Source organism: Ostrea edulis, chromosome 1 (genome assembly GCF_947568905.1).
Source record: "Ostrea edulis chromosome 1, xbOstEdul1.1, whole genome shotgun sequence".
Taxonomy (NCBI): Eukaryota; Metazoa; Mollusca; class Bivalvia; order Ostreida; family Ostreidae; genus Ostrea; species Ostrea edulis.
The window spans coordinates 109,808,876-109,833,585 of record NC_079164.1 but is presented as its reverse complement, the minus strand read 5'-3'; the positions used below and the strand labels follow the sequence as shown (position 1 = coordinate 109,833,585).

The following is a 24,710-nucleotide window of genomic DNA, read 5'->3' as shown; positions in this document are numbered from 1 at the left end:
TGTTAATTTATTCAGTCTATTCATATTCTCAACTCAAGATATTTATTTTTGTCGATATATTTTAGTAATTTTCAATTTTAATATCACTTTATTTTCATATAGAACTTTTTGTTATCTGTTAATATAATTGAACCCTGTATCATTATTAAATTCTTCACTGGTGTTTTCATTCAGATGTGAATAATGAAGGAATCGGCTTACCTGGGTTGAATCTTGAACTTGAGTCAGTTGACAGATATTTTAGTAATTTGATCACCCAAGTTAATGTTCCCGTTGAACGGATTTCAGTTACAAATGTATACGCTTGTACACATCGATTCGAATAAAAATTGGAAATAGTTGCAAAGATAAAGAGGGATTTTCCCCATTGACTTTGATAAATTTTGTTTGGACTTCAGATCTTATGTTATTCTAAAAAAAATATCAAGGAAAATAAAAAGAAATGTTTGGATTAATTCTCTTAAAGTTTGTAATTTTTACTACAAATATTTTAATAGCTAAAATGCATGCAAATGATCTTATTCAAATTTTGTGTCTTACAGACGGTGCTCAACTCATTAAGATGTCTAGAATCCACCAATTAACTTCTGGGGATGTCACCTCCAGGGTTTAGCCATGACCCCCCCCCCCCCTTTTATGGATCAGTAAAAGCCCAGGTACAACTGATATCCTTGACAAGATATATAATGTAATAAATTCTAAGTATAAGCATCTTCAATCAATGCTTAAAATGAAAGTAAATCTTTCAACAAAGCACAAGTTTCTAGACGCACAGCTATTATAGATTTTAATGAGCAGGGTATAGTTTCAACTTGAATTATGGGTAGCTCATGTTTATTTATTTATGGACAGCTCCTTGGGTACCTCATATTTTAGATTGATCACTTCACAACTAAGAAGACTCAGAGATCATTTCTTGATTCTGGCCACAAACACAAGATGTTTTTTAAATGTAAGCAGCAAAGTGCTGGACTTAATCCTGTCATTGTAGGAGTTGGCACATTCAAAAAATTATGCACAGCTATATCCTTGAGCACAATGCACAAGTCAAAATTCTTAACAGTTCACCTACAGCTTGTCGGTGAAAATTTCTCAAAAATGTGAAACAGCAATCAAGAACGGATGCCTGCCTATACAAACTATAAATCCAAAATTTTGGGGTCACCTCCACTTTTGCATGCCTCTATTTTCATTTTGCACATCATAAATTTATTGCACCCTGCCAATACACTATAACTTTATTAAATAGATATTGCATGTTGTATTTCATTGTCTGGGCTATCCTTTTGTTGTCTTTCACTCAATGCTAGGCATAATAATACATCCATTGTGATACTGGCCATATACAGTAGAGCATAAAACAAACAGGTACCTGTATATCAGACATATGGTTTATTTCAATTTAGTGACAGTAAATGCTATATAGATAGAATTAGGATACCACTGTACAACAAGTTCAACAACCCCTGCAGAGTTTACATCAGCTGGTTCATATGGTTTTTTATCCCTGCATAGTTTACATCAAGTTGCTGGTTCATATGGTTTTTTTTTTTATCACAGTTCGACGTGTTCACAAGTAAAAATTTCAGCAGTTTAGCTAGAAAAATACAAATTAGGCCACCATTTTGACTGTATAGTTATTACCATACGCAAATTGTACTTTTAAAAATTGAGAGAAGAGACAAAGATTCTGAAATGTGAAAAATCATATCAGATATGATAAATACTAGTAATGGCCAAACTACCTTATAGCAATGGCAACTTCACATCTCATTCATAAACAAACCCACAATATTACAATGACAAAAAATTCTGGTGTTTGTGGTGGCCAATTATGATTTTAATATAATTTCAAACAGTTACAAAACAAAATCACATAAATCAGCCAACATACTTTTCATTTCTTTTGATTTTGAGACATTAAGATTTGGAAACCATGCCAGCAACTGAAACAAAGGGCAAAAACTATGCAGTGTATGTAAAACCTCAATCTGAAGTTAGACTAGTAGCACTATATAAATCAATATTGTTGAAAAATCATCAAATGTACATCCTTGGTGATGTTGCCATAAAAATCAACAAGAAAAGGTCATACAAGCTGCAAGAATGGCACAATTTAAACAGTTAGTGACACATGTAAGTTTTTAAACAATTAAATTAATTTGTATGCCACTATCATTAATAACTGGAGATAAATGTGGGTGATGGGATTAAGTCATGTTCAGATACATGCATGTATATAATCAGCATTTTCTATGTAGTGAGAATTTTCATAGAGACAAAAAGCCTACTAGAAACCAGTGCCTTGTACATGTATAAGTTCCAAGAAAACAAAAAGTGGCAATGAATTTCGATCGCAGCTATTAACAAAGAGTTTATGAATGCCTACCGAGGTAACAGTCTGCCCATTGTTTGCTAATATATAAAACAGTTTTTCAAATAACTGATACCCGTACAAAAAATTGCCATGGCAATGAATACTTTTAAAAACCACCCTTATCTGTCCTTCAATCACTACTTACTCAAATCTGATGTAAAAAAAAAAAAAAAAAAAGTAATGATAAAATTCATGTTACATGTAAATTATGTGCAATATAAAATGCATAAAGCCAATGCAAATAATTTAAAACACAAATTTTTGTGTGTTCCAAATGCTATACTTCTCAATTAAATCATTTTCATGCTTAATGCTAAATGGAAATTACAACAATGTGATGAATTTATGAATCCCCTGAGAAAAACTTAATGATTTATAATATAAGTTAGTTGGATAAAATATTAGATGGTTTATTACAATTGTTGATAGAAACATGATAAAGTGCATATTCTGTTATTGATTAATAAACTACATACATGTTGTAAGTATTTATTTTCAATAACAAACTATTCAAGAAAGATAACTCGTATGTGCTTGTCAACAATTACAAAATGTTTCACTATACCAGTGTTGACAACTTCGTGCCTGAGGGGGCTACATGTTTCACAGATCTCAATGGTGTATCTCGAACATTACCATTGGGAAGGGCATCCATGCCCCTTTTTTCTGCATATCGCCTCAATGGTCCATTTGGCATGGTTGAAATATTTGCTCCAGACTTGATAATGGGTTTCTGGGGTGGATTTGTTTCTTTACTTGCCTTGTTTTTTGCTGCGACATCCTGATTTGACTCATTTGATTTATTCTTCTTTTTTCCAAACATTCCTCCAAAAAAATTCCATGAGGGCTTGGATTTGGAGGAGACACTTGCAGAGGATGCTCTCGGCCTGGGTGTATTTTTATGAGCCTCGTTTTGAGCGTCCACAATCCATTGCTGAGTGCATGGCATTGCATGAAAACTGTGTCTACAGGATGGCGGTCTCTGTAACTGATCACTGATATTATCCCGGGTTTGAAAAAGTTTTTGAATGTCTGCAGAACTTGCAAACAGAGGCCTCCTTCCATTTTGGGTTAAATTATCTGAAGACGAAAAATGTCCTTTGCTTGGCATTCCTGGAAGAGTCAAGTTCTTAGGTACTCGAATATTGTCCATACTCATATTAGTGAGTTGGTGGATTCGTCCATCAACAGAATCTACTCCAGAACTTGTGGTAGATCTGTATGAGGACCTCTCTTGTGAACTGTAGTCTCTCGAAAGTGAGGCATTACGTGGCAGGGATCCAACTGAAGACATGGGAGGTGGACCCAGTCTTTCACTGCTCTGGTCTCCATAATCCTTTGCATAATATCCTCTAGGGTTATAATAATTATCACTTCCATAACTTTGTTTTAACACTTTGTCTTGGAAGTAAAGCACTTTAGAATCCTCTGCTTTTATATCGAAATCTTTATCAAATCCATAGTAATTCCTGTAATTGCGATCCATATCAATCATTTTGTCATATAAATCACCTTCAAATTTTTCAAGGTCAGAGGTCACAGAATCACTTGTATCATCTGCATGAGGAATCACATTTTGTGGTGACCGTCTCATTTTAACACAAGAGCTCCTTGAACTAGTCACCCTATCACTATTTTCACTCACATCAATTGTTTGAGTATTACAGGCATCCTCTTCTTCAATAATGGCAAGTTCTCTCAGTTGCTCTTGCAAGGAACTGGCATTTTCTTTAGCTTCAGCCATTTTGGTCCTGCGTCGGACTGCCCATGTAGTTTTGGAGGAGTTTTGAATTGCACTGTTGTTCTGCTGCGTAGTTGAGGTAGCTGTGGCTAACTTGGGTGCTCCATGAACAATAGAAATGTCTGTGTCTGAAATCACATTCAGAGAGGTTAAACTTGAAGACAGAGGAGACGATACTGTGGTTCCCTGACTTGAATTTGTTCCATAACCATCATCGGTATCCTCAGATTTAGGAGACAGCTGACTGATGCTTTTAGTGGATTTTTTATCAGCCACCTGCGATTCAATATTACCAGCACTTTCAAATTGAATTTGAATGTTTTTATTGAAAACATCATGATGGTCTTTTTGAGTTTTGTACTTTTGCATGCTCTGTGTAATGCGAGACTGGTTCTTTTCTTCCTCCTCTGTTGTCATCATGATCATTGTGTCTGCTGAAGAATCACTATGGTCACTCGCAGAATCTAAAACATCCAACATACTGAACTTTTCCCACATTTTCTCTGTTGATTCTGGAGTGATGTGATTTAGTGGTGGACTTAACACACCATTAACTGTTTTCTCATTCTCTTCTTTCGTCCAAATTTGATCATGCTTTGTCACATTAGTCTTTGTTAAGGGTTGCGGATATGCCCTGTTACCATTAGGCATTCCAACAATAATTCCGTTTGGAGGTGACACTGCGTCCTCTTTGGTTGGATAAGATACTGGCCTTTTACGAATACGAGGTGGCAGTTTTGGAGGAGGGGAATCTCTTCCCTTTTCAGTTTCCTGAAATAATGAAGTTTCTGGCTTTTTCAAAATTCCTTTGGGTTGCTTTACTTCCCCATTCACAGTTTTATTTCCATGGGCATAAGAATTTTGTTCAAAATATTTTGACAAAAAGTTTCTATTTCCAGTACGAAGATTTAACCTCTCCTGAGCAGACGTTGATCTTCCACCACATTTAGTACTCCTAGGAGGCAAAGGTGGGGTTTTATCCCCATCACTTCCCATCTTCCCCTGTTGTGAAGAAGTGTCTAATTGGTGCCGATGATGAATATCTTTACTAAACAGGTCCAAACGTCCCTCCTGGGGCTGTGAATATACTGTCCTAGTATGTCCTTGTACTTGCGTGGAATTTTGACCTGGGGTCACACTAATCACTTGAACCATCCTAGCATGGTAAATTTCACTCTGCCCTGCAGTGCTGGTCATTTTTATTATCTCTTTGATATAACAAGACTTCTGATTATCACTTCAAGTCTCCCTTATTACCTAACAGTATGTCACAGAACTGGCCAGACATCATAATATCTCCAAGTTTATTCATCCGCTGTTGTATTTATCCAAGCAATCCAGCAAGAAACACCTAGAAATCGCCCTTGTCACGCCAGCTTTCTCATGCATGATTTATGAATATTCCTGAAGCTTCCTTTATATTTTGAAAAAGTAATTGATCATTATATTTCAATAATAATACACTTGTATTCCTTTTTGCTATGTATTTTTGGATTTGAATATTCTATGGAATAAAAACTTTCCTCACATTGTAAATTATACAGAAAAGAATGCAAAATCCTTCACAAAGTTGTAAAATCCTGCTTTGAATATTAAGTCACTTCTTCACATCAGGTAAGAGATTAGATAATGCAGAGTTTTTAACTTGTTGTATAAACACTGTAATCTTGTCAGTTTCACTTGGAAGATATATTTCCCACTGGAGATACCTGCTGAAAAGTCAGTTTACGAAACTAATTGATTTCTGCAGCAGAAGGTGCAGCCAGAGATGATTCACGTAGGTTATAAAATAAGAATAAAACAGCTGTTGAAATCTAACAGCACCACAACTTCAACTTTCAGAAGAAGAAAGATGATTTTTTTCTCCCTGGAACTATCTGCTGATGAACTGTTGTGTTGAACCTTGACATATATTCCAATACTTTACAGCTGGTCGTGGAGTTATAAACAGCTCCTATTGTTCACTATAGTTGTTATCTGCCTGAAAAATAATTATTAGAGACAATTACAACCCCTTTTTAGGAATGTTCTTTATGTATAGTGCAAGTAATTTTCCTAAGTCAGTTATAAAGTATCTATACCTTGTAAATTAAATTTTAACACTCACATATATACAGGAGCCGTTTTTCTCCTGATTTTTAGAGGTTAATCTAGTTGGAGGCATTTTTTTCTTTAAAAACAATTTTAGCTAGTTACTCGATCTGTACGAGGTTTATCTATCTTGATAAGAGATTAAAAAAATATATTTTTATAAAGTCTCTGTCAATAAGCGTCTAGATCGGAAGGGAAGAATGCTTCAGCTATGTTGGAATGTTGACAAATCACAGCCAATTGGTACATCACAGATCAATCACTGTTATTGATTGATAAATTCAGAGATCAAAGAATGGCCTCACACATTAACCTGCTAGATTCTTCTCCATAGGTTTTCTCAAATTACCATGTCAGCACATTGTAAAATAGAAAGACAATATCAAAGAGTCACCCTCTGGTTAAAATGTGATACCTTTTTACTTTCAACAATTGATCGATCAAAACAAAAACTTACTGTGCTTGAAAATTACCAACAGACTGCTAAATTGCTACCATGATGAGTAAAAATGTTAATACAGAAATCCACTTGAAAATAGGTGTCTGCTTCACACAAGTGAAATAATCTGCTTCAAGAGTTTAGATACATGCGTGGAAGCATTCATCTTGTTTACAGTGAACATCAAACTCTAACTCCGCCAGACAGACAACTCAACACGTTGGATGTGGTGCATCTCCAGACCAAAGCAAAATGTATATCCTCTAGAGTACAAGTTTTGATTTATTTAATTACACTAAAATAGAAACAGATGAGTCATAAGTATGCTCCCCTCAAATGCACCTAGTGATTAATTTACAAAAAGCAAGAGAAAACATCTCTGGTTTCTATGTTGTGACCATTACAACTGATAAAAAACCATGTATCTCACAAAGCAAACACTTGTACAGAACAACATGCTGCAAACCCTGGTGAAACAACAGACAATCACTGAGGTCATGTGACATCCAGATAGGAAGAACATGCAAACAAAATGTCAGGAATTATTGTCAGGACACACAGAATTTTCCTGTCAGTGAAAACATTTACAACTGTCAACCAACGAAAGGAGCATGCAGTGCACATGCAGATTTGTTTTTATACAGTTTTAAAAAGCTGCCACTGCAGATCCACTGAGAAAGAACATCTCTACCCTTTCTCAGGTTTTATAATAGAAATTTAAACAGATAAGCACACATAATTATCTTGCAATTGTGGGCATTATGGAGCATCCAGTAAAGTAATTGGCCATTCACCGTCTCTGAATTAGCAGGTATATTCAAAGAAATATATGGAAATTATGCCTTCATTACCAAGTGCCCAAACTGAGAATGATTACACATGGATGCTCTTAACAAATATTGCATGCTCTTTCCTACGTGATGTTTAACATGCTATTGCAGAGACCCAGTGTTTTTTCAACATTTTTCAAAAGGCTCCTGTGGCATTTGAATTGGAAAAAAAATGTCAACATTTTGATCAAATTGGGAAAACCTGGACATTATTGTAAATATGCTAAATATATCAAATCAAAGAAGAAATCAAACACAAATTCATGTCATTCTTCTTTTATTTTAAATATTTAACTTTCTTTTCTTTAAGCTATTAAAATTTTCGACTATTCTTTCTAAATCATCTAAAATTGATGTGCCTTTGTCATGTCGTACATAAACTATTCACACTGAGTTTATTTTTAAACAAATACGTTTTTCACAAATTTTTATTGGGAAAAGTGCAAGTTAAATTGGGAATTTTTTTTTAATTTTTTGGGAGGGGAAAGGTCCGATATTCGGACCTAAAATGGGTCTTAAAAAAATCACTGAGAGACCTGAATGTAGTACCATCATGATATGGCAAAACAACAAAAATTCAACTGTATGTACAGACACAGGAATCAATAAAGCTAAATTGGATCATTTTCAGATTATGAAATAAAATGAACTGTGTCATCATGTAAATTTACACTAAATACCACATCCCCCTCAGTAAGCATATATCTAGCATCTGTGTAATCCAGCAAAAAGAGGACAGGAAAAAACCCCAAGCACTGTTACTTGATACAAAATATCATTTCATATTTCCCGTAATGACACAGTGCAAAATCGCTCCAAATAAAAAGCCTCAATTTCACTTTATAAAAGTGGTACGTTTTTAACACACTGGCCCTCAACATGGAGTCTTTGTACATTTTAACACCTTTATACAACCAGCAGTCCCACATTAGCGCACAATTCACACCCCACTGGCAGACAACATTTTGTTTAGGCAATTTTCAAACATATATTTTTTTCTTTTTCTGACAGAGAGTGAGTCATGCTTACACTCCCTCTCTCCTGCAGATTAACCTCTTGTCATGCAATTTCAGGTAGCATTACAAAAATGCCAGACCCCTAGGAAAGAAAATATCGGTGTCTTCTCAACACCATATACTTGGTTAAAAAATTTCTTTTTAATTTTATCATGAACGCAAACAATATCACAATTATATCTTGCCAGAAAACAAAACTACACAAAAGGAAAAATTTAAATGTATGTTGGACCGGGGCCTATTTTATCAGAACCTCAATCAATTCAAGATGTTGGAATCTGAATCGGATCAATGAATGGTGCAACTTTCAGGTAAATGTTTTTGAATGAATTAAACCGACACAATGGCTTTACTGCATCAACCATGCAAGTCGACTCTTCTCGTATCTTGGCACACTGCTTTAAAGATGCTTCTGAATGTGATCATTATTATCAGTAGAATAACAAAACGTAAACACACCCAATACACTTGCAATTTCTGCCAAGCAAAGCCAAGAAAAGTCAATAAACTTTCAAGAGCAATATTCAATCAAATCTCACAATCCTACATAATTTCAATCCTCATATTTTCATATTATATTTATTCAGAGTGCCTCTTGGAAGATCTTTTGACTTTTAAACAATTTGGCAGCATGTACTGCTCACACAAAGGCATCCAAAAATTAACATTCCTTGATATAATCCTTTTAAGAACGGCCCTGGTTATACCTCAAGCAATTTAACTTCTTCCAAAAGATCGGTAACAATGATCTTTTACAAAAGTCCTACAATTATAACTTGCCGGAATAGTTCAATCTTCAATGCTAAATTACTGCACCCCATTTAAAAAATACCATTCTAGAAGTTAATCCTGAAACCATCTATGTTGCCAAATTCAAAAGCTAATTTGGTTCAATGTCCAAATGGTGTTATGATGACTTGTACGTCAGCTAAAACTACAATCAGTAGCTTTAATGGAATGTGCAATCAATGTATTGTATATGTTTGTACAGGACTTTGTGCATTCATATCTGTTATGACAGCTGATAACACTTGCTCAATATCTTATACTGTACATTTCTCTTGGTCACCGACATAGTAATTACACTCCTCCCCCACGATCCCAAGATGAACCCCCTGAACCAAGGCTATTTTCCCCCATTAATTCAAAGTTATATTGATCACTTTAATTACAATATTTCATAAAATAGGACACTCCTATCTTTATAGCTTGTTGTTTAGCAGCCATTTATGCAACAAATAGATCTTTTCAGACGTGTACTTGATGCCCCTACCTGGAGTTTTCCCAGCAATGGCTGTATGATAAATACACCTCTCATTAATCTATAGGGTTTCAGTTCATTTACTTTCATAGTGAAAGATATTGCTCAATAACTCAATGGAATAATAGTTCGAAGAGTGTTTCACTGTGTATTATCCCTGTCAAGCAGGACCCATGTAGTCTATGTTTAGTATTTCAACACCCCTATCTGATCCACAAGTGACTATGAATACTTCATTATTATCAATATTTCAAACACAAGCCAACAAAACTAAGTCAATGTAAAGGTATTTCAAAATATGGTACACAATATGTAATAGAAACAAAAATCTCATATCATGCACTCACAAGTTTTCAGCATTATAAGCATGTTTTGTAGTACATTAAGAAATAAATTTCATTTCTGAAATTACACGAGAGCATATGCCAGCATTCTTCATGAGGTGCGTTTGTGCTTCATAAAAAGTATGTCAGGATAAAGCATTGCTGTTCATAACCTCCTGTACTTTCAAAAGTGAAATTGGTCTTTTATATTCACAATTTACTTTTACATCTATAAGAGAATCCCTTGCCGTTAAAACAGTTGTACTATATCTATCAAGATGTTCACATTCATGAGGAAATGGCTATCATTTCAAATGGTAAGGATATCGAAGGCAAAAACATTGTATATGTAAATATTATATCATAACAGTATTTATAAGTGAAGAACAAAGGAATACCTCTAGTCACAATCATTAGTAATTAAAAGTTATGATCAGAGACAAAACTTCTCCACTTTCGTCAGATAGCCAGACAGACGTCTGACCATACTGGTAAAAATCCAGTGTTGGACTGTCAAATGTCACATTATGTAGTCACACTGCTCAAACTAAGGCATAGTAATTAAATTAGTCAAGAATATTCACTACTCATTAGTCAAAAATTTTAAATAAGACCACAACAATCCCCTATTCAGCAAGAAAGCCCAAAGCCATTAGCACTATATCCTTGGTGTAACAAGCCTCCAGATGAAATATTGAACAGGTAATCTCCCCAAAAGACAGCTCACATCCATACATTGTTTTCCTTGTAGGTCTTTTTGAGTCTCGTCACTTTTCCTTTTCTTTACAAAGCAGAGCTTCACGAATAAAATTTATGTTCAAACTTTAGGGATTACTAGTTCTAACCTGCCTATTTACAAATGATTAATGATTATATTTGCAATTTGCATAGCATTGATGGAAACAATTGTTTATAAATCTTACCTCCTCTCTCTAGTCATTAACAATATCGTAATTCTACAGAACTAGGTCACTGTTTCAGACTAACACACTGTCCATCATTTGTATGTTTACCTGTGAAATTCCGCAAATAGCTGTTGGGAGTCAATCCTAAGATTTTTATCCAATCCAAATAGACTATATCTCACTTCTCCTCGGAGCTTCACCTACTGATTTAAATCAACATCCTTTTCCCAAAAAAAATGCAACCCACTTGATAAACTATTTTTTAAATACAATCACCAGGCATTTAAAAGTACAATCCTTATAAAGCAAATGTTCATTACAACAGGCAGGCAGCCATGGACCCCGAGTGTTTTGATACCATCCCACTGCTTGGAATAGCCATAATGCCTCCAGTCAATATTGACAATATTTGTACGATACAGGTAGGCCCCATTGACAGACTGGTAAATTTATTACCAGCTACAATCTATGAAAGCCACAAATAAATATTGTTCAAGTTTAAGTATGCCCGTGTCAATAAAACAGGTAGAAATTATATACCACAACGAGTATACAACAAACCGCTCTGATAGTTTCACTTAGCCTGCCTACACCACAAGCCAGGAGAAATGTGCATTCTGTGTCAAGAATTAGCTGGCAGAGTTTATATACTTCGCAGTTAATTAATGAATGTGTTGCATAAATGTCTGGACACTTTTCAAGACTTTTTTTTTTACTACAGAGCTGGTGATTAAGGAACCAGAAATCAAATATGTCACTAATACACCCCAACACAGCAACAAACTATAAGTAATTCACATCAAAACAAACATGATACACATCAAACAAATCTGACATCTACTTATACTTAATGTTTCTTTGTATGTGCAATAATAATTGACATTGTGTTTCTTTCCAAAAATGATAAGACAGTAATAGAATCTTATTGTACTGACGTAACAGGAAGTGAGAAAATGCAATGGACCTGTGAGACTGGGATTCGAACCCAGCCCCCTGAATCTCTCGTCAGGTGCTCTACAAATCAAGCTATCTGGATCAGCATCTGTCTGGCCACTTCATTCCTCCCTCCTTAAATGTCTTCAACCCTTGAAAACATCAACCAGGGATTTTTATACCCTGGCAAGCATTTTTGCCCGTTAGTTTAAGGGGCACCAACTGTAACAGGAATGGAGAAAATGCAATGGACTTCGAACCTGGGCCCCCCTGAACCTCTAGTCAGGTGATCTAACTGATTAAATCCATCTGACCGTCACAGTCCTACCAAATTATTTTCTATATAACTGAAATTGATTACACTAGAAAATAGCTTCCAGACAATTTTCCCTCGGACAATTAGTCTTCAAACTATCAACAGGTGTGATCCTACCCAGTGACTGATATGAATGACCTCCTCCAGTATTCTCCAACACAAATATTGTTTTTAGCTCACCTGAGCTTTTCTGATGTTGGCATTAACTTGTCACACAATTAACTTCTCAGAGACTACTGGGCAACTTCAATCAAGCTTAATACAAAGCATCATTGAAGGAAATTGGGCGAATTTCAACCAAACTTGGTAGAAAGTATCCTTGGGTGTAGGAGATTCAAATTTATTTAAAAGTACCAAACTCTCTTCCAATGGGAGAAAATAAGAATTACAAAAATCTTCCTGGGAGCAGCAAGACTACAGTATGTCAAATGAAAACATTCTAACCTAGTTTCATAATCCAAATTGTACTCCAGTGTGCTTACATTGATACAAGCTTGAACCATGCTAGGGTTAATTGTGTTCTGAAAATGGACTGTTTGTGCCTCAATTACTCCTGGTGAGGACTGTAAAAGGTATCTCTGTGGATGCCTTACCTTAATTACCTTATTTCATATATAAGGTAAAGAATAATTAACTAAAAACCTTTTAAAGTACATTCAAATGGTCCCTCCACTGGGACGGGATTAAGCCATAATGGCATGTAGACTTAATTTTCAATTGAAAGCATCTTCATATCGCAGTTCTATAACCCTTTTTACAATAATCTACTAATTTTCATGTAGAATTCATGTCAGGTTACCAAATGGGAACAAAGTTGATTATTTTATTTACCTGTGGAGTTAATTTGACTCAAGTGAGCATTGTGGTTGACAAGCCTCTGGCTTATTGATAATTAAACTTATTCAGTATTACACAAGAAATGTACTTATCGACTGGTTGTGAAAATAGCAGTTCTTTTGTACCTATAACGAGAGCTGCTATTTTGAGGGACAGAGTTGCTGTCAATAAACTTCTCGCCCTATTTTACCAGTAAATAGGTATATATACAGTACAAGAAGCATAAAAGTTGCATTGTTTGGGTAATAAATAACACTCCCCTACAACTCCACCTAAGGTAACATCCTATAAAATGCCCAGGACAATCCTTTATTACAGTGGTGACTATGGTGCACAGACGTACAGAATGTGACCGACCCATCAAACCTTTATTATTTCCATATGCAAACACATAACCTATCAAACAAAAAATGTTTTTATTTCAAAAATGAACCTTTGCTTTGCTTATTTGATGTACTTTTTCTGTATTTGTTCATGCCAGATTTATAAATGATTCCCGCCCAACTGTGGAGTGTTTCTACCTATTCAACCAGGCAACCTCAAGCTAGTGCTTAAAAATATCTGGTCAAAAAATTCTTCGTGTGAGTATCTAAAAAAGGAACCTTTTCCAACAGAGTAATTGTGAGTAATTTCTTTAAATAGCAGCCACTCTTTTTGTAGAATCACATCAAAAACCTATACAAGTGCTCATATTACAATGTCTATCAAATAGTAGGTCATAAAACCTCTATAAATGTAATTTTCAACTACTCAAAAATGAATATAAGAGTTAAACTTCTCATTATTGACTATCAGACACACTTATTATTTTTTTTTTACTTCATTTGAGTATTAACTCATTCACACATCATTTCCAGCACATAATACTAACCTGGAAAGTACACACATTAGAAAATACATAAAACAAATGTGTCTGTGATAAAAAAAAAATCAAAACATTTTTATACTAAACAAGATGTGTATGTGAAACACTGATGCCCCTGTGTGGCAGCAAAGCAATTCTGTCACCCAAAGAAAGGTCTTTCCCAAGGAATATACATGTGAAATATGAAAGCCTCATCACTAACCATCCAAACGTTATGGCCTATTTTAAAGTTTTTCAAAAGTAGGTTAAACTTCAAGATTAAGGTGGGAAGGTGGAAAATTTTGATATCTAAAGAAAGGTCTTTTTGAAAGGAACACGTTAAATATGAAAGCCATATCACCAACCAGTCAAACGTTATGGCCAAGGCTAAAGCTTTTCAAAAGTAGCCAAATCTCATGGTCAAGGTCAACAGGTCCAAAATGTGGGTGCCAAAAGAAAGGTTTTGTAACAAGAAATACACATGTGAAATATGAAAGCCCTACTATCATCCATTCAAATGTTATGGCCAATAAGGTTAATGTTTTTGCATGCAGGCAAACAGATTGACAGACCAAAAACTATATGCCCCCAAATTCTTCAATTATGAAAATCATGATAACTCAATGGTCTAAGGATGGAACAGCATGTGGTTATAAAATTTAGTGTAATGCAAATGTCAAGAATATTTTTCAATTCCAATTTAGTGTCAAAAGCACATATCAAGGAGAGGGGCTGGCAGAAGTAGGGGACCTGTACTGATGAAATTTGATCAAGACAGATGCCTTCCAAATTGATTGCCAGAAGCACTGAATTTCACAATCTGTACAAAGTTTGTGTGGTATATGTTTAATCTCAATCTAACACCAGAATCTCTAAACCCACAAGCATGAATTTTTGGTAGTGACTTTGATTCATGTTCAATATTCAGATGCAATTTAACTACATGTATATGTGTACAAGTACGTTTAATTGATGCTTCTAGGTACATGTAACAACAACAACAACAACCCACCCCCACCCCTCAACCTGAACGTAAGTATTTTGAAGAATTGTGAAAACTTTAAATTTGCCAGAGCAATTTTCTCTTTTTCATCTAGATCAATGAAAAAATTCTAACACGAATAAAATCTTATAAAACAGAATTTAAAACAAATATTCCACAAATCGTACTCTTCTTTTAATTGTTTTGTAAGGGTAAGTGTTTGTCTCTACAGCAATCAGCTGACTTAAGATTGTATCCACTCACCATCCAAAACTTCCAAAGCACTGAACCAAGCGCAACAGCTTCAGGAATACTTACTTCTGACATTCATTCCCCTAAAAGAAATTAAAAATCCATTTTTAACTCCTTGACATGACATTTAACCATTCTCAAGAACTTTAATATACAAATATATCTTATGGCTCCCTTAAGAACAGATTAACATTTTTGGAAAAAAAATACCCTCTAACATGTTGAATGGGTAGAAAATAGGATTACTGCAGGCTTTCTATAGCAGTGGTCAAGAGCCTTTGTTTGCTGATAAGCCCAAAGTGTAAAAAATTACTGTGAATTAACAACTGTGATGTAAAATGTATCAGTTGGAATGACCATTATTCAAACCATCAGTCAGACAATGTCTTAGGCCGGCTTCCCATGGGTTTAAGAGGATCAAGGTTGTTCTACAAACTCATTATAAATTACTCTGTATAATGGACTCTACCTTTAGAATAAGAAAGAGACCCAGCTTTTATACATTTTCATTAAATATCTTTCACTGTTTAGACCTAACAAATATCCAATTGAAATCATAGTATATTTTAAACTTTGAGGGATAATTTGAATTATTTCTCCTGGGTTCTTCCATTCAACAAAGAAATTCCACAATAACTGACAAGCATGTGGATCACCTAGAGAACTTGTCTTCAAATCAGTCTTATCTTCTAAAAATTGTTTGAATTCTACAAGAAATAGTTGTAAACAATCACATTCCCATAAAATATGTTCTATTGTTTCCTCCTCAGAGTGACAAAAGTTGCAATATTTAGAATCTATTCTTTTTATTTTGAACAATAATGAATTTTTTGCTAAAATTTTGTTTATAATTCTGTACTGAAACCAGTGGAGCTTACAGTCTTTTGTCACTCTGTAGGGTATTTTATGGATTATTTTCCATTCCCTATCGTCTACATCTAAAATATGGTTATTGTGAACCTCCCAAGCCAGTGAAAATAATTCATTATAACCAAACTTTGTTATATCCAATAAAATTTTCGCTAGTTTCTTCTCATAGATGTATAAATTTCACTTTGCAATGAATGTTTATTATGAACATGTTTTACTGCATTGTTTGACAATGGCAAAGACAATATCTTTATTCTCTTAAACTGATTTACAGTGTAGAGAAATAAACAAAGAGAACGTAATGTAGATATACATGCAAGTCGTGGGTAATGGTACATTTTGAAAGAGAGAGAGAGAGAGAAAAAAAAAACCTAGAATACAAATTTAGATATTCAGGTTTTTATAGTAATAGCTTGCTATGAGCAATGCCCTTGATTGGTTTATAAAATTATCATGTTTGAAAGTTTCAAAAACCAAAACAATTACAATTCTCCATATGAGGTAGAAATAATCTGTTTTCCCATAAACTGTTCAATCATTTGGTATTTTGATCAGTAAAGCTTCATTTTGACCAACATGTACTTCCAATGGTGCATATTTCAGCATGGATGTTACAAAATCTTTCAAAAAACAGCCTTCGTTTTAAACAGGAAATTTGTTTTTAAAGTCTTCAATTATCGAAGATCAACCCTTTCTAATAGAAAACCTTTTTGAAAAATCATTACGTGTTTTCACCCTTTTTTTAAAGCACCAGTGGGATTGGGGAATATATGATATGTTTATCAGTTTACTTTGGTACAAAAAGTTTAATAGGAAAGTCACAATAAAAGCCTTCTATAGATTAATTTTTTTTTAAGTATTAAAAAAATTCCCAGGAGTTTTATATCATACCATATATAGTCGCTAGATTCTGACTCAGATCTTGATTAAAATAACTTGGTGAAGGCATTTTAACTTTCATAGTCATATAGAATCTAATGAAATTCTGATATTTATTCCAAACTTTGAAGAACAACAATAAACTTTAACCTACTTCAAATAATGGGTCAAGCCCACCTTTTCTCACATTAATTTCCCCTCCAGGTTGATTCTCAGAGCCCTGATAACAGTTTCCCTAAACAGTTCCACTTCATGCTTATGACTCTGATGCTATCACCCGCTAATCGAGAATTTCTACTACCTTCTACTACCGGCCCCCTCCATTTTAACATGTATAAATCTAGCAGATTAATATATATATGTATAAAAACCCACTAACCTGCTAGATTATTATATATATGTATATATACCCACTAACCTGCTAGATTATTATATATATATGTATATATACCCACTAACCTGCTAGATTATTATATATATATGTATATATACCCACTAACCTGCTAGATTATTACATACCCACTAACCTGCTAGATTATTATATACCCACTAACCTGCTAGATTATTATATATATATATGTATATATACCCACTAACCTGCTAGATTATTATATATATGTATATATACCCACTAACCTGCTAGATTAGGCCAAGTAAAATTAATTAGTAGATTATCATTCACGCCCGCCCCTCGAAAATCGCCCCGCCCCGATTTTTTTTATTTTTCAAAATTACGATTTCCAGACATTTTTATGTCCGGTCCGGTATCGTGTAATTATGATTTATAAAGCCTTTTCTCAATGAGAGAAGGCATTTTCGAGGTCAAGAATACCATGGCGAAAAATAAAAAATAAAATCCTCCCACCCGCCCCATTTTTTTGTGAAGTTTGAATGATAATCTACTAATTAATTTTACTTGGCCTTATTATATATATGTATATATACCCACTAACCTGTAGATTATTAAGCCCACTATAAGCTGATACACTATTAACTACATTGTGTTTGTTGCAAGTGTTGATAATGGTGGTCTCTCAAAATGATTTGTAAAAACACACAGGATAACAGTCTTAAAATCCTAAAGGAAAGTTGCCAAGCTAAGAGTATTTTTATTCTAATCCTCAGTGGGGTTTTATTTGACACATAGTGTTTCATTCCCCTGGGGTAGAATAGATAACAGTGTTTGGATGTGTAGAATGGCACATGGCATTCCCTTCAATCAAGTCTTAACTTTTTGTTTTAAGATGTGATAAAACTAATATATGTTGTAACCATGCATGCCACAGAGAGCTTCCAAAAACCAAACAGTTGGGCTGAAATGTGACAAACAATTAAGCTTTGGATTGCACAAAAGTACATAAAATGAAAATCTGAACTTATTCATTAAATATTAAATAAGTAATTATATACTTTTTGAGAATGAATCACTGTTGAAATTGCTACCAACCCAACAAAAAACAGAAGCATCAATTACACAGCAATCAAGTAAAAGCATCTCAGATCATGAAAACAGAAACTCATTTGAAATCAATCTGAGTGAGAATGATTGGAACATGTTACTCTTTTCAATGAAAGTGGCTTACTTTATCCTAGAGACAAACAAGTTCAAGAAGAATCATGGAAATAATATCAGAGGGTTTGTTTTGACACGCTGCAACAATACCGAGAGTCATTCGCAACAACTGACTTCCCTGGAATGTTGAGAATATATGTAGGAAAGATCAGTTACAGCATATATGTGTATGATGTACTTGCAGGCATCTTGTACACATGTACTCCTTCATAAACAATCATTATTTACAATTACAACTGTAGCCAAAAACAACCAATTCTATGAAATTTTGATTTGTTTGTGTGTATCAAAAAACCACATGCACACACACTTAGAGACCATGTGCTTCCTCTTGTTGCTACCTTACAAATATATATATACTGGTCATTACAAAACATGCATTTACTAAAATGAATTACCAACCTCTTAAAATGAACCTTCAAGTTAAATTATAGCATGTTCTAGACTCAACCATCACCAGGTTCCTTGAAAGGCTAAATACCAGATGTGCAAAAATCAAGTCTGAAAGTCAACTGAACAGAATGGACAAAGAAAAGCTTAAAAAAAAAACATCTGGAAGTTCTACCAAAATCCACATCCAATTAATAAACCCAACAATTTGCACAAATCTGGTTGAGGTGGCTGAAAGATTTACAAAGAACAAGGTTTAACTGAAATTGAGCTACAATTCCATGCTTGATGCCATTAAGGACCCAAAGTGTACTGATGATCTGGTTTGTTGGGAGAGAAGTTGATGTATTATAGAGGAAGTCTTGTAAGAATATATAAGGATATATTACTGTACAAATGTAATGATCCCTTTGAAATCATCTAATATATTTATTGTCAGACTGTCACTCTAGCCTTCCTTTAATTATTAATAAAAGTATGAATTAATATTCCTTGTTTTTGAAGTTTCACAATCCTTTTTAAAATAGATACCAGTATTCCTAAAAGATCTGATATAATTTCATGTACGTAACAGTATGCCTGTATGAAATTGATTTACAATTCAGATTGCAGTTTTTGTCACAGTTACTCAACCCTTTAAAACTATTTTTCAACTTAACCTATTGACATTAACTTGAGTGCATACAAAATGCAACCTCCAGTAATTTCTTTTCATTTGCATCCTCTTATTGCTTAAAATTGCTTGTATACTCTGAAAGTTTCCATCATGTTGAAAACAATAAGGCAGATTAAGAGAATTCCAAAAAAAATTAATTCACAATGACCTTAAAAGATGATTTTCTACAGCTTTTCAAATAATGAAACTCACCATTCATCAACCAAACCCTCTGAATTCCTCTCGTCTATTTATCTCTGAATTCCTCTCGTCTATTTATTACCCTCTGAATTCCTCTCGTCTATTTATTACCCTCTGAATTCCTCTCGTCTATTTATTACCCTCTGAATTCCTCTCGTCTATTTATTCCTCTGAATTCCTCTCGTCTATTTATTCCTCTGAATTCCTCTCGTCTATTTATTCCTCTGAATTCCTCTCGTCTATTTATTACCCTCTGAATTCCTCTCGTCTATTTATTACCCTCTGAATTCCTCTCGTCTATTTATTACCCTCTGAATTCCTCTCGTCTATTTATTCCTCTGAATTCCTCTCGTCTATTTATTACCCTCTGAATTCCTCTCGTCTATTTATTACCCTCTGAATTCCTCTCGTCTATTTACTCCTCTGAATTCCTCTCGTCTATTTACTCCTCTGAATTCCTCTCGTCTATTTACTCCTCTAAATGGATGAAGGAAATGACCACTATACTGAGTAATTTTTGTCCTACGTTCACCCAACATCTATTGTCAGTTAGCAGATTAACTAGTCTTGCTCCCTTGCTGTGCTCTTTGAAAGAAAAATGTTCATGGGCATTTAAAAATTTTCTTTAGCCTTAATTCAGTTGCTTTTGTCCAGTACAATACTCCCAGGCACTTTGGAATAATGCCACTCAAACATTAAAAAAACTGATAAATACTGAAAATATTCTTCCGTATCACTTCTATTGTACTGCGGCTTCAGTTACACACAAGTTGACCTAGATTAGGAATCTATAGGGCTGCATGCAAACCCCAGGACATCCATTTTTCTTGCATACACCTTTACACCTGTACAACTATTATGTGCAACAGACTGATTTCAATTATAAAGCCACTTTTGTTTGTAAAATGTGTTTTGAACAGTTGATTTCGTGTTTTATGCCATAATTTTGTGATAAGAGATAATTTGAAAATATAATGTGCATATATATTGGTATCTTGCAACCACAAGGGAACAATTTGAACAAACAAGAGCGCAGCAGTATATGTGATACAATGACAATTTAAATGCTTTAATATTCATCACAGGGTGTCAATTTAATTCATTATATCCATGTGCAGGAGTTTTAAAAAACAAAGCATTGGCTCCACCAGCCAGATAATTTTATGATCTGATCAAATGGTACATTATTAAAGGGGATATCTAGAGGCCTTCACTGCACAATTTGTCTGCACCTTTCTATAAATAACCCTCACACTTTGAAGTTTGCTTGATATGTACCACTAGTAGCTCACAGTTTACAAAATCCCCTCTACACCAGATAACAATAGCTTCTACCTGCAGATTAAGTTATCAACCAGATGATAATTCATTGTGGAAGCTTAAAGAACACAAAGGTGTATTTACACGAATCTGATGCTCATGATAAGGGACAGCTCTTATCACTGTGAATACACAACACGTCTTCTTTTACCAAACCTCTTTTACCCAAAATTTAGCGGAATTAATCCTACCCACACAAATATCCCCAAGAGGTCAAATGCGGCTCCACTTGGATTAAGAGGTTTTGGAAGTCAGTTAAAAAGATGACATTATCATCAAAATGTCTGGCTGTAGTAATTCACATCATTAAAATAAAACACCCAAAAGAATGGTATTGTACGAGTCTATGACATGCCGATGAATTTGAACTATCAGTAAATATCTCAGACAAAATGTATTATCATTGTGAAGCAACTGCATGACATATTCCTGGGTGCGGAGTAGTTTTCCCTAATTTGGGGTTAGGGTTCAAGAGTTAGGGCATCTACATAATGTATACATCTACATATCTAGGGCAGATACATAACAGCAGTAAAGATCAATGGCTGATATTGTACATCAGGTAAATACTACAAACTGTTAAAGGATGCAGTTGCTTTTATGACGGCTCTGGAAAACTGTAGGGGGTGAGGACTTAAAGAGACCAAGAAGAAGGGCATAATCAGGATTCAGTATGAAAATTCCTGAACCTGATAAACCAATGAAGCAGCCACATACCGTTACAGTAGATCATTAAACAGTCACACTACAGCTGAGGGATTATCATGACATATGATCTACACTTAGTAGATATAACAAGATGAAATTCCACCACTTGTATCATATTCATACATCATATTGAAGAGCTGGTGGATCAGATAACTGTAGAAAAAAATCAATGGAAGACTCGGCTAACGCATAATTCCAAGCAGTTTATAGAGACATCAGAAAAAAATATATAATGTATGTGGCAATCATATAGAACAACCTTACACATGATATACAGCATATATTCCTGACATATATCTTCTATATGGGACTTGTTATTTCCTCATTATGCAAATTTCTAACTCAAAGGGGGTCTTACAAGGAAATAAATCTGTTTTAAATCAATCAAAAGATCTTGTGTATAGTAAGTATTTCAAGGCTGCAATGAGAGTCAAAGACAATTTATTTAGATGCCAAAAACCCAACACAGGAATCTCCTTTCAGCAAGTCTACTATTCAAGTTGCAGTTAAATTATGTTGATAATTCTTTGCAATCAAATGGAAAATTATTTAGTAAGTAAGAAGAAATTGACTAGTATGAAAACCACATCCTTACTTTCCTGGACATAATATAACAGTATGGTGTAAACCAACCAGTCTCCATTTGTAGCAAGACTAGACAAGCTTTCGGACATTTGTGTCTTTATAAAGGCTTCCATTTACCCTTGCTATGAAGAGAGCCCTTTCTCCAATCTTAAAGGCCACTTTGAAAAGAATTTGACATGCTCAAAATGACTTTTATGGACCTTTTAAGAGAGCATAAAAGGCATGTCATAATGCACGAGAGAACAGGGTAGAGAGACAGGGCCAATAAGTGACCGTATTTATTGATCCCCCACTGGTCAGCAGAATGGGAACAATACTGATCACATGACCTTAGCATACCAAACATTCTTACAATTGAGGGCTCTTTCTTTTTTCTAGCTCCAATATGAGACATCATGCAAATATTTCAAGCGGATTTTTTTCTCTTCTTCTGACTAACATGACTAAGCTAAGCTATATGGTACAATTTTTTCTAAATGGAAGTTAAAAATGTCATGAGGTATTGTATGCAAAATTGAAAATGCCGGTAAACCCCAATGTACATTCATAGCCTACTACATAGATATTACAGCAAAGTTATATTTGTATATCTAGGTTTCCTGAGATGCTTTCTCAAGGGGCCACTAAACTTAATTCAGGTCACTAATAATGACTAAAAAATAGTAGAATGCAAAGAATTACATCAAGTTATGAAAGTAAACATAAGAAATATTAAGACAGTCTGATTTGTGGGAAAGTTGTTGAACATTATTAATTGTTAATCAACACATTGCCTTCTATAAAAAACAGTGCAGCCTAATCACCAGTACTGCCTCACACGGCTAATATTCTCATTACTGCAAATCGATTAGGACAACATGCATGTATTTGTAGAAAATTAGCACGCATACCATATTAGTCAGCACTGCAAGTTAACACCCATAGTTAGCAGGAAATCAATAGAGCAATCAAACTGCTGATCCCCAGAATAATGACTCTGCAGATTTTGTGTGCCTGAGCTAAAGACAATGAAATATATGATGATATAGATGAATAGTATGCTACCATCATGTAAATCGCTCTCCTATATCTACAGCGAATTTCTGACCAGGACTAAGGTCATGTATGCAATACTCTCATTTCATCGAAATCAATGACTTCAATGCATAATTCTGACATATACTCTATCATAATGGTGGAGCAGAATTCTGACATATACTCTATCATAATGGTGGAGCAGAATCCGAAACACTGTAGATTAGGTTTTATTTGCAAGTTTTAATTTTCGCACAATTTTGCAAGTGTATGAACTTCCTTTACACGTATTAATTGATCGCAAAAGTTCCTACTTGTGAATTAATCAACCACACAGATATCACAAATCTAAAGACCTGTGAAAAATTTCTGATTTACAGAGTACATGTATGTAGATAATGTATGTGCAGTGACATTGATGCTTTTAAGATTGCCAACAGGCATTGTCAATATGTACATGTGTTAACATTGTCAATATGTACATGTGTTAACATTGTCAATATGTACATGTGTTAACATTGTCAATATGTACATGTGTTACCGCAACTTGTGCAAGGTGATCTACGATTATTTTATTCACCAACATCTGGTGCATAGTTTGAGTGTTTAAATTTGCAATATACCTACATCCTTTATAAAAATGCATTGGAATATATTCTGAAGGGTTAAATAAATCAATGTTTAACTTTGCCATACCAATGATCAGTGCCCTTACAAAAGCAATACAAAACATTCTTTGCGATTTGAATTGCAAATAAGTCATAATCTGCTAATCTTTCCCCTAAAGTCAAGAGTTCCAATATATGAGACGAAATGGTCATGAATCCCCTCCCCTTCGAACTGAGTAAACACAGGTGTTTAAGAATACAGCACGTTGAAGAGAGAATCACCAGAATTTTTTTCCATGATTTATCCCCTGGAAAAAATCTGAGGGAATTTCACATTATGTAAATGATCTTTTTAGGAATTTGGAAGAAACTTGAACATGTGCAAGGAAAAATACAAATTGCTGGACAAATCCACCAGGGGTTTAAATCCTGCATTATTGGGGCATCAACCCCGAGTGAAATACCCTGAGCCACATACCCCCTACATGGACCTGGAAAAGGATTTACCTTTATTACAGAGATCAGTTTCACTATCTTTGTGATCTAGCCATGAACTGGGGGTAATCCTCAATAGGCTCCTCTCATCTCCTTTATTTACAATATCTAATCCCCACCCTGGCAAAGATGGGGGTATCTATACACTGTTCAGGACAAGATGTTCAAACATCTCTTGGGCTATCATCCAAACCAACCAGTGTATGTACAAAAGTTCAGATATTTATACACAAGCTTTTTCATTGTTACAGAAACTTTTTTCCCG

The 24,710-nt window shown here is 34.5% G+C and overlaps 1 protein-coding gene across 12 annotated transcripts in view; it reads right to left on the bottom strand.

Annotated features, from left to right (window-relative positions):
* Positions 1-1,372: 1,372 nt before the first annotated feature.
* LOC125665664 (uncharacterized) overlaps positions 1,373-24,710 on the bottom strand; it is a 37,119-nt gene continuing 13,781 nt past the window's right edge. For 3 of the 12 annotated variants that reach the window (XM_056153280.1, XM_048898436.2, XM_048898481.2), the window contains 2 exons: positions 15,160-15,230; positions 1,373-6,099 (listed from right to left, as the gene is read on the bottom strand). In XM_056153280.1, the coding sequence (XP_056009255.1) occupies positions 2,937-5,315 (2,379 nt within the window). In that variant the 5' untranslated portion in view covers positions 5,316-6,099; positions 15,160-15,230 and the 3' untranslated portion in view covers positions 1,373-2,936. Of the gene's footprint in view, positions 6,100-6,666; positions 9,844-11,001; positions 11,603-15,159; positions 15,231-19,855; positions 21,555-21,752; positions 21,897-24,710 lie in introns of those variants that run through there. The other 9 variants (XM_048898441.2, XM_048898471.2, XM_056153281.1 and 6 more) reach the window with 8 other exon arrangements.